Below are 15,552 nucleotides of genomic sequence, written 5' to 3'. Positions count from 1 at the left end.
TGAATGGCAACCCTCTTGCGGGAAGTCTTGTACAATTAAATGCAGTGGTTCAACTTCCAAATTGCGGTCTATTTTTAAAAAAATACCACTTGCTGCAGCATTCAAATAGAACAGCTCTCATATGAATGCTACAGCATTAAAGCACACAATACATAAATGCTATTGCATGGAGCTGTATATAAAATTTCCAACTCTATGAAAAACACATAAAAATATCTATAAATGCCTACAAAACAAAAAAAAATACAATAATGCCTCAATGTATACTTGAATACTCATTTAAATTGCATACATTTTTAGCATGAGTGTAAACAGGTTTGTGCAGTGTACTTTTCTTACTTACTTGTCTTCCCCTAAAACAACACCGAATCCAGCATGTTCCACTCTTGTTACCTTTGGATCATACCAGCCAATCATTTGTCCAGCTGCATACACATTCTGTAAATGTCCACCCTAGAAAAAACACAAATAAATTTTAAGTGATTCACCAATAAAGAAGTTCTATTATGCACAACATAATCATAAAGATTATAAATTCTGGTTAACCAACAAGTATGTAGTGTGAAGCCCTATCTAATTAATTCATTTAATTTATATTTAGGTATGACCTCACACTAGACGGCTGTCAACAAATTTAAAAGAGTGTAATATTAGCCTGCCACACATTATAATCTGCTTGTACAACCATCGTTATATTTACTATAAAGTGCAGAAGCCTACCTAAGGGAGTTGAAATCGTGAACTTAGGTAGAGGAGGAACAAAGTGATCTGATGCTTCCAGCTCTGTCATGCTTGTAAGTCTTGCCTTATCATTTGTAGAATCATAACTGGAGGACATCCTTTGTAGCGGAGAACGTGTAATTAATTCTCAAAATTCACAGAAGCAGCACTGAATTCTGCCCTCTCTTTATATTTTAGAAGGCCTAAAGTCTGCCAAGACACTGCTTGGGGAAGGAAGCAGAGGAAACCGAGCTGCTAAGAGAAACAAATTGGTGCATCTGCTGTAAACTGAGGACAGACTACTCCACAGTGTCTGCAGATACAGAGATCTGCAATTGCTTTTTTTTTAGCAATTACTGCTTGTTAAGAACATGCCAATACTTAAACATCAATAGCCTAGCCACAGCTTTGCTTTAAGATTGCTAGGAAACATTAGGTGCTATGCTGTGCATGTGCCCACCTAAAATATTGTCCATCCATGAGTAAAAGATTTGCCGCATATGGAACCTAATTGTTTCTGCAAAGTTACATGTGTATGAGTTTTGGAGCCATGGGGATTCAAAGAACAGTAACATGTTATTCATATAAAGGGTGTGAATGGGTTGCGTCAAATGGTTAGTCTAGATGCAAACAGAACTTTTGTAACAAAGTTCAATGCAGTTTCTATTATCCAAACTATGGTGACGGTTTCCCTTGTTTGTATAGCAATAATGTACCATGTCTCACCTGTCCACTGTCTACCACATAAATAATAATATCAGCCTTTTCTTCAACAAGTCTCTGTTTTAAAGCAGCCAGGTCAGATGTATCGTAGGTAAAACCACCATCAGATTTCACAATTGTTAAAGGCACGGTGCATCCAGGAGGAAAAACAACTTTTCTTCCTTCATCAAGCTCTACGAGACCTATAAGAAAAAAAAAATATAATTTTTATACAATTAAGTGTATAGAAACGTAAATTTAAATAACAGTTAGGCTAAAGAGCAGTGCAGCTATGGGCTTATTTGCTAATAACTTATGATACAAAGAGACATTTTTAATTCAGTGATGTTTAATTCAGTAATATACATACACACACACCATACACACAAAAGTATGAGTACACTAGGGCTGCAACTAACGATTATTTTCATAATCGATGAGTTGGCCGATTATTGTTTCGATTAATCGGTTAATAAACGTAATAAAAAAAAAAGTGGGTCAAATTTGGAAAGAAGTTTTCTGACCGTGTATGTGGTTTTTGTTCAGAAATGAAGTGAAAATTTTAAACAAAATTCTTTTGTTCAGCGAATGTACAAAGATTTTTCATCTGAATATTCTTACCTGAAAAATTGATCCGTGAGGCCAGCATAAGGCTCGGGAAACACCTAAGCAGTTTTTGCTTTGGATCTGTTTCTGCAGTGCTTTTTGCTGTGCATTTTGATTTTTGCACACGTGATTTTACTGCAATTTGCGTTTTTTGCATTTTTTTTGGGCAGATTGGGCAAAAACACATTACATTATTTTCTGCAGCTTCTCCATTGAAGTATATCGAACCAAAAAAGCACAGTTTTGAGTTAAAAGTCCCTGACCTTTTCCAAATATGCAGCGGCTGAAAAAAGCACAAATATGAAAGTGTCCCATAGGAAACCATGTAAATGAACTGTAGTGCGTTTCTACAAAAAGCACCAACAAACATATAGATGTGAACCAGGCCTAAGACTTTTAGTAACATAATGGGGTTAAAAAGACTAAAATTAGCCCTTTATAGTACAAAAAAGCAGATAATCACTACTAGAAGGGGTTCATTTTTTACTGTAGAACAGTGAAAGTAATATTTACAGTAGTGATTATATTTTTGTACTATAAAGGGCTCATTATAGTTTTTTTTTTTTTAACCCCATTATGTTACTGGCTGATTAATTCGATTACGAAAATAGTAATCGATTAATTTCATAATTGATTCGTTGTCGATTCATCGATTGTTTCGGCCCTAGAGTACACCCTGATATTTTGGTAAATATTTTATTATATCTTTTCATGTGACAACACTGAAGAAATTACACTTTGCTACATGACTAAACCGCTGGCAACAAGCGAGTACACCCCTAAGTAAAAATGTCTAAATAAGTGTAAATATTTTGTGTGGCCACCATTATTTTCCAGCTCTGTCTTAACCCTCTTGGGCATAGAGTTCACCAGAGCTTCACAGGTTGCCACTGGAGTCCTTTTCCACTCCTCCACGACGACATCACGGAGCTGGTGGATGTTAGAGACCTTGTACTCCTCCACCTGCCGTTTGAGGATGCCCCACAAATGCTGGCAGCACTGATGCAGCCCCAGACTATGACACTCCCACCACCATGCTTGACTGTAGGTGATACACACTTGTCTTTGTACTCCTCACCCGGTTGCCCCCACAGACACTTGACACCATCTGAACCAAATAAGTTTATCTTGGTCTCATCAGACCACAGGACATGGTTCCAGTAATCTATTGCCTTAGTTTGCTTGTCTTTAGCAAACTGTTTATGGGCTTTTTTGTGCATCATCTTTAAAAAAAGACTTCCTTCTGGGATAACAGCCATGCAGAACTGAAGAACAATTTTATGTAGTGTGCGGCATATGGTCTGAGCACTGACAGGCTGACCCCCCACCCCTGCAACCTCTGCAGCAATGCTGGCAGCACCCATACATATATTCCCCAAAGACAACCTCTGGATATGACGCTGAGCATGTGAACTCAACTTCTTTGGTCGACCATGGCGAGGCCTGTTCTTAGTGGAACCTGTCCTGTTAAATGTATGGTCTTGGCCACTGTGCTGCAGCTAAATTTTGCCCATCTTTCTGTAGAACATTTTTTTTTTTAAGATCCTCAGAGAGTTCTTTGCCATGAGGTGCCATGTTGAACTTTCAGTGACCAGTATGAGAGAGTGATAACACCAAATTTAAAACACCTGCTTCCCATTCACACCCGAAACCTTGTAAAACGAATGAGTCACATGACACCAGGGAGGGAAAATGGCTAATTGGGCTCAATTTGGACATTTTCACTTAGGGGTGTACTCACTTTTGTTGCCAGCGGTTTAGACATTAATGGCTGTGTGTTCGGTTATTTTGAGGGCACAGCAAATTTACACTATTATACAAGATGTGCACTCACTATTGTAGCAAACGTGTAATTGCTTCATGAAAAGATATAATAAAATATTTACAAAAATGTGAGGAGTATACTCACTTTTGTGAAATACTGTGTGTGTATATATATATATATATATATATATATATATATATATATATATATATATATATATATATATATATATATATATATATATATACACATATATACATACATACATACATACATACATACACACACACACACACACATATATATATATAATATATATATATACACACACACAAGAAAAAGCTATTGGACTTGTGCTTATGATGCAAAATCTTCTTTTAATCCAATTTCAGGAATAATTACATAGCAGTAGCCACTGTACAGTTCCAAGCAAACAACCGCTCTTTGTCAGGCTATATCTGACTTGTGTAATATCCTACTACCCACACTACCATATAAATACATTAATCAAGGGTATACCACTCAGATGTGTAGCCCAAATCACAGTAATTCAACATTAACCCCTTCATACTAGGCCCACAATTACTGTGATTATAGTGATTAGGCGATTTGGGCTACACATCTGAGTGGTATACCCTTGATTGATGTATTTATATGGTAGTGTGGGTAGTAGGATATTACACAACTGCCCCTTAGTGGACAAAGAGGATGATCTCATTTGTTACCCCCAGAAACCACCTCCTTATAATGGTCCTCCCCCTCAGGTGCAGACCACTGCCCAGAGTACCAGCCCCTAATTATGACTGTTTTTAGACCATGGACTGAGAGTGATGTGCAGAAGGCTACTGAGCATATTAAACCTCATAAGTTTGGGGCTCCAGAATTCATTTAAAATATGGAAGGTCTTAGGAACAGTTATAGCCTAACGGGGTCGAAGTGCAAAGGGCCTTAAGGAGGGTTCTATGATCAGATAGGTGATGGGTATCAGTAAAGGGAAATTGGGACCCCTGTGTAGCTCAACAACGAGGGGAACCACTGAGCCCCGATAGCCAAGATTTGACAGATTGACTGCCTTCTATCAGAGATGCAATCTCTGACGGGTAACACACTGACTGGCAAAAGATTAATATGACTGTATAGGAAGAAAAGGAAAGTGTCGGTGATTATCTGAATAAACTACGAGAAGTTTTTTAAAGTGTTCTCTGGGCTTCCCGAAGCAGAGGATGTGAATAGTGCATATCAACAGTTAAAAATAGCTTTTGTTAATGGCTTGAAATAAGATCATAAGGACTATATTGTTAAAAATATGATTACATAGCACACTGCCAGTGTCCTAGACAGCCTGCAATATACTAAAAATTCTGAGAAATATTTGAAAACGATGGCAAAAAAGAATGTGAAAGTGAAGATTTTTGTGCAAGGTGATGAAGAAGATGAGAATGTTGAAGAGTACACTGCCGAGGCGGAACCAGAGGTGTCTCATAGAGGGAGAGGCACAGGTGGTTTTAGAGGAATGAGCAGGTCAAGAAGAAGAGGAAGGGGTAGAGGACAATGGAAGAATAAAAAATGGGTACAAAGAAGGGAATGTTGGGTTTGTGGAACAGGGGCATTTGGCCAGGGACCACCCTGATGGGCCAGGCCCCCACAAATCAGATGGACAAGAAACGGTATATGTGAGCCACCTGGGAAAGATGAAGTATGTTGAAAACTTACCACAGGTGGCGTTAATGGTTGAAAGAAAGTGTGTACAGTTTTTGGTGGACTCCGGATGCCTCTAGGACCTTAATCCACCCTGCAAATATGCCTCATATTGACCAATCTACAAAATCTATTCTGGTACAAGGAGTAAGTGGAAAATTGGTGAGGGAATCATTGTCTGAATATGTCACCATTGAGGAGCCAGAGACAGGGGTTAAGACTACAAACAGAGTGATCTTGTCTATGGTCTACCATGTAAATCTCTTGGGTAGAGACCTAATGTCAGCCATGCGCATGTCAGTCGGTGCACAAAATAATGGGTTTGCAGTCCAGGTAGGACAGGGACCCATGAACCCAATAGAAGAAACACATTATTATTACTCCTTATGTGCAAATGAAAGACAAGGAGACAGTTGATACTGTTGGCAAAATCATTAATTACGCTGAACCCGTGAAGGAGGGTAGGACAGTAGATATACAGGCACCAAATAGGGCTCACTGCACAATGTATTTTAAGAAAACACCGGGGCCTGATAGGTATTATGCCTCCAGATTTTTCTCAAAGAAGGAAGTTACCTCCAATTATCCAACGTTTACTGGAGTGTTGATGGATTTTGTGCATCGGCATGTTGTATACCCCCCAAGGAATAAGTTCTGTTTAGGGAAATCACCCCACATCTATCCTTGGCTAAACCCAAAACCTGAGATTGGAGGGAGGTGGGAGGGTTTGTGAGGGAATGCCAAGACCCAAGAGATTGGGCTCCTGAAAGCGTACTTGACCTACACAAAAGTAAGTCGACAGGTTATTTCTGTCACAAACCCTTGGCACACACGTGGGCTGCAGGAACTGAATGATACTTGACACAAGATGGACTCCCAGGAACACTGTGGACTAAAGGTCCAGCAGATGTGGGACTCATGAAAGCAGTCCCCCAATAACCATTACTCCAAAATCACACCACAGACCCCACCAAAGACAATACCCCCTTAAGAAGGAAGCAAAGGAGGGTATAGCCCCTGTAATGGACAAACTTTTACAAACCGGGGTGATTATTCTGTGTCCTGACAGCCCCTGCAATACCCCTCTTTTTCCTTTTAAGATGGCTCCACCTTCCACAGGCTGGGGAATTGTACAGGATTTACAAGCTGTTAACCAGGCAGTTATACTAAGAGCTCCTGTAATACCAGATCCACAATACTTCCACTTCCTACTGATGGTCATAACCATGACTGTACTGCTGCCATCGCTGAAAAGGTACTGCCACAAAGTGATTGAAATATGTACCATTATCTAACCCTGACATGACACTTTTTGTTGATGGCTGCAGTAAGAAAAATCCAGATGGCACAAATGCAACTGGATATGGAGTAGACACAGGATGAAATCTTAGAAGCTAGACCACTACCAAAACATTATTCAGCACAAGTCGCAGAACTTGTAGCACTGACAAGAGCATGCATACTATCAAAAGGAAAATCAGTAACCATATACACTGACAGTCAATATACATTTTCAACAATACAGTTTACAACAATGGAAAAACAGGGGGATGGTCACCTCCAGTGGTAAGCCAATTTCATACAATGACTTCATTCTAGAACTCCTAGATGCAACACAGTTACCAAAAGAGCTTGCAATCTGCAAATGTCAAGCACGCACAAAACATACAGACCCCATCTCATAAGGAAATAAAAGGGCAGATGAAGCAGCTAAAACAGCGGTACAAACATCATATCAAATAATGACAGAACAGGAAATCATACAGCCCTTACCGATATGAAGCAGAATGCATCCCCTGGGGAGAAACAATATTGGAAAACAAAAGGTTGCACAATAATAGATAACATCTACACATCACCTGAAGGAAAGCCGGTATTGCCAAAATCCTTATTTAGGTATGCAGCAGTATTGACACATGGATGGAGTAACTCATGCATCAAACAGGGGGGTGACTGAGATGTTAAATAAGGTATGTACAGCCTATGGCTTCACAAACTACTCAAAAACGTTGTACTCAAAAAAAGAAGGTTTGAGCCAATTTGAAATGATGTTTGTGTTTCAAACCGGTGAAGTCTCCCTCCCCCTCCAACTCCCCTACTCTATCTGCTGGGGCTATGTAGCTGGTTAGGATGAAAGGGATAGTAATTATCCTTGGGTTACTGGTGACTCTAGGGGAGACATCCATACGGGAGGTATAAACTGGAAAGTGGAGGAACCTCTAGAGTGGGCAAGTACAGGAAAGGCTTGGAACTTAATCTTCAAAGAAGGAATAACTAGTATCATTTTAGTTGACTTTTGTCAGATTTCAGATTGTGGGGATACAACTGGGGCTAGAGGACTTCTATGGGGAGATAAATACATTTGCTGGCTCTGGAAAGGGCAGGATGTCAAGCATGGGATCAGGCACTGTGGACCACAGTGCATCAAGATTGGGGGTATAATCTACCAGGGCCTAAAAGAGAGTGGAATAAAAGAAAGGCTCACAATTACAAAAGCGGTCAATGCCCCCTGCACACATAGTGAGAACTGTAACCAATTATTGATAAAATTAAAGCAGCCAAGTAAGGAAGAACAGTGGTTGTACTCTATGGGAGCATGGGTGTCAGGAACAGACCCTTCAGGCAAATTTTTCCTCAAAGTATTACCCCCTAATTAAAATACAACAGGAGAAGGTAGACGCTAGGGGGAAAAAGGGGAGGGGCACACTAAAATAGAAATTTTGAGCAAAACCGTGAGATTCACTAACTGTAGAGGATGTCATAGCCCTAGAGACAGGATACCAGGAAAATGAGTGGCTAGAATTGTTGGGATATACAGTTAAAACCTTAAAAAGAGAAAATAGTTTTGTTTGTGCCGGAAGCCAGACCACATTTAGCAATGGTTCCTTTTCCTCTAGATCACAATTCAGATCCAGAAGGTTTGAAATGTATGTTGCAGTTGTATAATAAGAACTATAAACCTGAAACAAAATTCTATCTGTCACACGTTCAGTTTGTTGTTTCCCCCAGTACAGAGACCTCAGATACCTCCAGCAGTTACTGCTTATCCGGGCAACTTTACTTACGTTTTGCACTCCCAGGGAACCGTAGTGGGGTGGATCTTGGGTCACTACCCAATGACTACTGCAGGGAGAGGATTAATGAGGGCAATGGCTATGTCCCTGAGGATTGTGTCAGAACACCTGTGGGTTAAGAGTCACCAACGGTATCAATGGGACACCTCTCCCAAGGGGTCACTTGACTTTCAGATCTACATATACTAGATTGGGGTTCCGCGTGGAGTGCCAGATGAGTTTAAGGCTAGGAACCAAGTGGCAGCTGGATTTGAGTCTCTTTTCTGGTGGGTGACTATAAATAAGAATGTTGCTTGGATTAACTATATATAACGAACATCGATTTGTGAACTATACCAGGGATGCAGTGAATGGTCTCGCAGAACAGCCAGCTCCCCACATCTCTAATGGCATGTCAAAACGGTATGGTCCTAGAAATTATATTAGCTGAGAGAGGGGGAGTATGTAAAACATTCGGTACTGTGTGTTGCACCTTTATCCCCAACAATACAGCTCCTAGAGGGACCGTGACCAGAGCCCTTGAAGGACTGACTCCTCTATCGAATAAATTAGCAGAAAACTCAGGTATTAATGATCCATTCACAAACTGGCTTGAAGGTTGGTTTGGGAAATGGACTAGACTTAGCACCTCATGTTTGATCTCCATTGCCGTGGCTTTAGCCATCTTGGTTACTTGTGGATGCTGCTCCATTCCCTGTAATCGAGGACTTTCACAAAAATTTATTGAATCCGCAGTCACAAGAACAATGTATCAAGCCCTCCCTGCCTCTGAGGAGACCTGTGTGGACATTGAAGCTGAACTTGAACTCATTGAAATGTGTTGAGATAAAATAGCCGCACGAGAGAAGGGAATGTTGAAAAAGTTTTAATGTTTATCGTTTTATCTAAAATGGAGACCGATTTTTGAAATGGCTTCTAAGGACATGTTGCTTTAACTTGTTTTCTTATTTATTGTTTTATTTAACTGCCTAAGGCCAGAAAACCACAGGCTTTGTTATATAAGGAATACGATTGTATGTAGTTCACTGTGTATTGGCAATAAAGCTGTTATGCGTCATGAGCCACTAGCGAGCTTTTAGCCAATAGGATTCTTTTTGTTGATCTCATAAAATAAAGTTGCATCCTGTAATCTAGTATGACTTCTGCATTTTCCCTCAAAAGTGTTAGAAGCTCATCCTTTTGTGTCGACATAAATGAAATAAATTGTCTGCTTTTCAATACAGCTGGAGTTTGACTGATCACAGCAGAAAAATATTCCTAACAGAACTCCACACCTATTGATTTGCATTTGCAAATATGCAGTGCCAGATCTGGGGTGACCAACCTTTTGACCCTCCTGGGCCACATTGAAAGAAAAGGAATTGTCTTGGGCCACACATAAATTACATTAGCAAAGAGGACAGCTAATGAGCAGAAAGTCAGGCAGGTCACAAGATAACAAATCACTGATATTGATAATGTATCCAAGTAATTAAATTTAATTTTTTTTTGTATTTTTTTATTGTAAAGGTAAAAGAGGGCAAGATAAAACTAGAGCCACATTTAACACTGGTTTTGATAAACTACTGCATCAATATCTGGTTTGATGGATGTTGTAGCAATTCTCAATGAATTCTCAAGGTGGTCATCAGATATTTTGGTTTTAATTTTGCCCTTAGTGTGCTTCATCCTTGAAAATAACATACCATCACAAATATATCTGTTGCTGAAAATGTATGATATGAATAAGACGCGTTTGTGAAAAGTGGGATATTTTTTATTTAGGAAGATAGAGTGAGGGGGAAAAAGTATTCACTGCCCTGCTGATTTTGTACGTTTGCCCACTGATAAAGAAATGATCAGTCTATTATTTTAATGGTAGGTTTATTTTAACCGTGAGAGACAGAACAACAAAAAAATATCCAGGAAAAATGCATTTCAAAAAAGTTATAAATCGATTTGCATTTTAAGGCGTGAAATACGTATTTGACCCCCTATTAATCAGCAAGATTTCTGACTCCCAGGTATCTTCTATACAGGTAACAAACTGAGATTAGGAGCACTCTCTTAAAGGGAGTGCTCCTAATCTCAGCTTGTTACCTGTATAAAAAGACACCTGTCCAGAGAAGCAATCAGATTCTAATCTCTCCACCATCGCCAAGACCAAAGAGCTGTCGTCCAAGGATATCAGGGACAAGATTTTAGACCTAAACAAGGCTGGAATGGGCCACAAGACCATTGCCAAGCAGCTTGGTGAGGTGGTGACAACAGTTGGTGCGATTATTCACAAATGGAAGAAACACATAGTAACTGTCAATCTCCCTCGGTCTGGGGCTACATGCAAGATCTCACCAATGATCATGAATCAGCCAAGAACTAGACAGGAGAATCTTGTCAATGATTTCAAGGCAGCTAGGACCATAGCCACCAAGAAATTTTTTGGGAGCACACTACACCAGTAAGCATTAAATGGCGGTCCAGGCACAGACCGAGCGACGCTCTTGCCTGGACCATTACAGCGCCAGTGTAGTAGCAGTCACTGGTTTGCTGGAACTGTGGGTTTCCCAGCAACCAATGACGCCACGTGTGTGCACCCGCCTTCTGACCACAGCTCTCGCTCCCGGTCTTCTGTCACAAGAGCGCCCGGACGGATGTGATGTCACGAGCGTGCCCAGAGTGCCCCTTAACATAAGACCATCAGCATGCTACTTATTTTATGTTAAGGGGCACTCTGATGGGGATATTTTATTTTAAAATAAAAAAAAATATGCCCATCAGCTTGACCATTAACATAAAATATGCCCATTAGCGTGACCCGCAACATAAAATAAGATTTAAACAGTTAAAAAAAAAAGGCATGCCGGGAATGCTAACTGCACATTGGCTGTGCTCTCAGCCAAACTATCAAACCATCCAATGGCTGGTGTCATAACGAATCACATGTGCAGCACCATAGCAGTTGAAGATTAAACAGAGGCAAAGATGGCAGCTTTCTTGGCTGAAAACGATAGGGGAGTTTACTTCCACTTTAAGGGACAGACTGAAAGCCATATTTTAATTTAAGATCAACACCGTTGGGCACATTTTATGTTAAGGGACATGCAGATGGGCACAATTTATGTCAAAGGGGAAACATATGGTGACATCTGATGTAAGGGGACACTGAGGGGAATGCCTAATGTAAGGTGCCACACTGATGAGGACACCTGATGTAAGGAGGCACTCTTATGGTGACAACCCTATGTAAGGGGGCACGGTGATGGGGGAACCTTATATAGTGGGGCACGGTGATGGGGGAACCTTATATAGTGGGGCACGGTGATGGGGGAACCTTATATAGTGGGGCACTCCGATGGGGACAATTGGTGACTTGAGATTTGGACCTCGGCCCAAAGAAAATTTTCGCAACCAGACCTTTTTAAATTTTAAATCAAGACCTCTGCATTACACCATGAAGGACTGAAATCCTGCAGCGCACCCAAGATCCCCTGCCCAAGAAAGCACGTGTACAGGCCCATCTGAAGTTTGCTAATGAACATCTGAATGATTCAGAGGAGAACTGGGTGAAAGTGCTGCGGTCAGGTGAGACCAAAATCGTGCTCTTAGGCAGCATTCCTCCTCCAAACACGGTGAGTTGAGTTGATGCCAATTACCCTAAAAACACGATCCTCACTGTCAAACATGAAGGTGGAAAACATTATGCTGTGGAGGTGTTTTTTAATGCTAAGGGGACAGGACAACTTCAATGCATTAAAAGGGAGGATGGACTGGGCCAGGTACCATCAAATCTTGGATGAGAACCTCCTCCCCTAAGCCAGGGCATTGAAAATGGGTCTTGGATGGGTATTCCAGCAATAAATAACCTAAAACACACGGCCAAGGCAACAAAGCAGTGCCTCAAGAAGAAGCACATTATGGTACTGGAGTAGCCTAGCCAGTCTCCAGACCTTAATCCCACAGAAAATATGTGGAGGGAGCTGAAAGTTCAAGTTACCAAATGTCAGCTGTCAGCCTTGAAACCTTAATGACTTGGGAGAGAGGACAAAATCCCTCTTGAGATGTGTGCAAACCAGGTGGCTAACTAAAAGAAACGTCTGACCTCTGTGATTGCCAACAAGGGTTTTGCTACCAAGTACTAAGTCGTTCGTTTTGCAAAGAGGTCAAATACGTATTTCACTTATTAAAATGTAAATCAATTTATAACAAAAAATAAACATTTTAAGTCCGTTTACATTTATAACCATCTTGGGCCTAATGCGGCTTGTGGCAGCAGGTCGGACACTCCTAGTCTAGGCTATTCTTAAGTGCTTTAGTAGAAGTTTTTCTTCCCTATTTATTGCGTTTGAGAATTATTAATGGTAATGTATGCAGTGCTTGTAAAAAAAAAAATATATTATATATATATATATATATATATATATATATATATATATATATATATATATATATATATACCTACCTTTCTCTTCAAACTCTTTCACGACCTGGATCATTTTATCTTGATAGTACGATTCCCCTCTGTCGATGATGCGAATATCCAGACAGTCATATATTTTCTGAAATTCTAAAAGCCAAAAATGAAAAGTTAAAAAACTTTTCAAAGAAACAAACATTCTAGGAATATTATAGAGGAACAAATAATAGGATTTGTATAACAACTTACCTGTAGAATCCTTTTCTTGGAGTACATCACGGGACACAGAGCACCATAGTAATCACTATGTGGGTATATAAGCACCTTCAAGTGATGAACACTGGTATACCCAATACAGGAATTTCACTCCCTATATAACCCCTCCTCCTACCAGGAGTACATCAGTTTTTGTAGCAAAGCAATATACTTAAATCCCAGAAAGAGGGGCGGGACCTCTGTGTCCCGTGATGTACTCGAAGAAAAGGATTTTACAGGAAAGCCGTCATAAAAATCCTATTTTCTTCATCGTACATCACAGGACACAGAGCACCATAGTAATCACTATGTGGGACATCCCATAGCAATGCTATTTGAGGGGAGGGAGCACCCCCAGACTTGAGAATCTATACTGCTGCCTGCAGCATACTGAGCCCAAAGGCGATATTCTCATGCCTTCTTACATCCACCTGAAAAAACTTGGTGAATGTATGTACTGAAGACCAAGTTGCGGCCTTACATATCTGAGCCATGGAGGCCTGGTGACGCACTGCACAAGAAGCACTAACCACACTGGTAGAGTGCGATTCGACTTGAAAAAGTGGAATTGTACCCCTTAAATCATAAGTCTGAATTATAACTTGTCTAATCCACTTAGCGACAGTGGATTTTGACGCTGCCTGTCCTTTCTAAGCCCACGTACACATGGTAGGAGATTTTGCCAACCAAATCCGTCGGATTTTGCCCGTCGGATTTAGTCTGACAGATTGTGTCCGAAACTGTTGCATACACACGGTTGGGCCAAGTTGGTGAAAAATCCGATCTTTCAGAACGTGATGACGTAATTTTGTTACGATGGGACTACATTCAGGCTAGTAGCCAATAGCTTTGATGTAGGAATTTGATCTGAGCATGTGTGGCACTTGGTCCGATGAAAATGCTCTACACATGATCGGATTAGGTCCGTCCTGCCCAGTTGGTCGGGAAATCTTTCCAACATGTTGGAAAATTGGGTCAGACGGAGATTCGGACTGAATCAGTCCGATGCATACCACACACAGTCGGATTATCTGACGACACGGTCCGATAAGACTCAATCCGACAGATTCTCTGACTGTGTGTACAAGGGCTTAGGACCCTCTGGCAGTACAAATAAGACATCAGTCTTCCGGATCTGAGCAGTCATCTTTAAATAGACTTTGACCACTCTCACTACAGCAAGACAATGAACTCTTCCCTGGAACACGGTTTTGTAAAAAATGATGGCAGGACAATATCTTGAATAAAAATAACAAGGGATGCCTGAATTTACCACAAAATTCAATATATAATATTTAGAGCACATTCTCTCATTCACAATTAGCTTATGAATGCAGTTCGTGTGACCCAATAAGCATAAACAAAAAATAGGAGAAAATAGATATCTCTAAAGGAAGGTCACCAGCGAAAACTATGATTAGTGCAAAATCAATTCTATTACAAAGAAAAAACACTACTTTAATTAATTCAACACCATAAGAAAAGGGGAGGTTTTATAAACATCACAAACTCATTTAAAAAACATTGACAACGTTGTCAATTATATTAAAAACAAACAGATGGGGCCGCGGCTGCATCCATCACACTCATACCACAGTCACCATACCTAAGATAGTAATACTGACTACTCAAATGTCCATAAGAACATTTATCCAGCAAGTTCAGTCAATAGCAGATGGTATATCTGGTATACTAGGTGGGTAAACAACAAAATAAGTGTAATGCCTCATACACACGATCAAACAATCCGGTGGAAAAGTCCGCCGGACAATCCGCCCGTGTGTAGGCTCCGGCGGACTTTTTTTTACCCAAAAGTCTGGTGGACTAAGAAAGTATTTTTGCACTCCAATCTGTCCACCGGACTCGCATTTCAGCGGACAGTACGGCCGTGTGTGTGTGCCAGTCCGCCGTACTTTTGAAATGAACGGACTTTTCCCGCCCGAAGAAAAGTCTGCTCATTTTGAGCGCGGCTCCAGGTAGCCGGGGCCAGCGAGGCTTCCTACGTACCTGGTATGGAGTTAAAGGGGAATCCCTACGCCGAAAAATCGGCGTGGGGGGTCTCTCCTAGGTCCATATCAGACCCTTATTCGAGCATGCTACCCGGCCGGCCAGGAAAGGGGGTGGGGACGAGCGAGCGCTCCCCCCTGAGCCGTACCAGGCCGTGTGCCCTCAACATGGGGGGGTGCCTTGGGGGAGGGGGGGGCTGCGCGGCCCCCCCACCCCAAAGCACCTTGTCCCCATGTTGAGGAGGACAAGGGCCTCTTCCCGATAACCCTGGCCGTTGGTTGTCGGGGTCTGTGGGCGGGGGGCTTATCGGAATCCGTGAGCCCCCTTTAATA

General features: G+C 41.1%; 1 protein-coding gene across 2 annotated transcripts in view; it reads right to left on the bottom strand.

Moving 5' to 3' along the window:
• RARS1 (arginyl-tRNA synthetase 1) overlaps window positions 1-15,552 on the bottom strand; it is a 187,700-nt gene that overhangs the window by 67,278 nt on the left and 104,870 nt on the right. For both annotated transcript variants that reach the window (XM_077473486.1, XM_077473487.1), the window contains 3 exons: window positions 13,004-13,108; window positions 1,447-1,625; window positions 344-453 (listed from right to left, as the gene is read on the bottom strand). In XM_077473486.1, the coding sequence (XP_077329612.1) occupies window positions 344-453; window positions 1,447-1,625; window positions 13,004-13,108 (394 nt within the window). The remainder of the gene's footprint in view (window positions 1-343; window positions 454-1,446; window positions 1,626-13,003; window positions 13,109-15,552) is intronic.

Source organism: Lithobates pipiens, unplaced genomic scaffold, assembly GCF_037356315.1.
Source record: "Lithobates pipiens isolate NorthernLeopardFrog02 unplaced genomic scaffold, aLitPip1_a1.2 Scaffold_8, whole genome shotgun sequence".
Taxonomy (NCBI): domain Eukaryota; kingdom Metazoa; phylum Chordata; class Amphibia; order Anura; family Ranidae; genus Lithobates; species Lithobates pipiens.
Note: the sequence above shows the minus strand (reverse complement) of the source record. Positions and strands in the feature narration are given on the sequence as shown.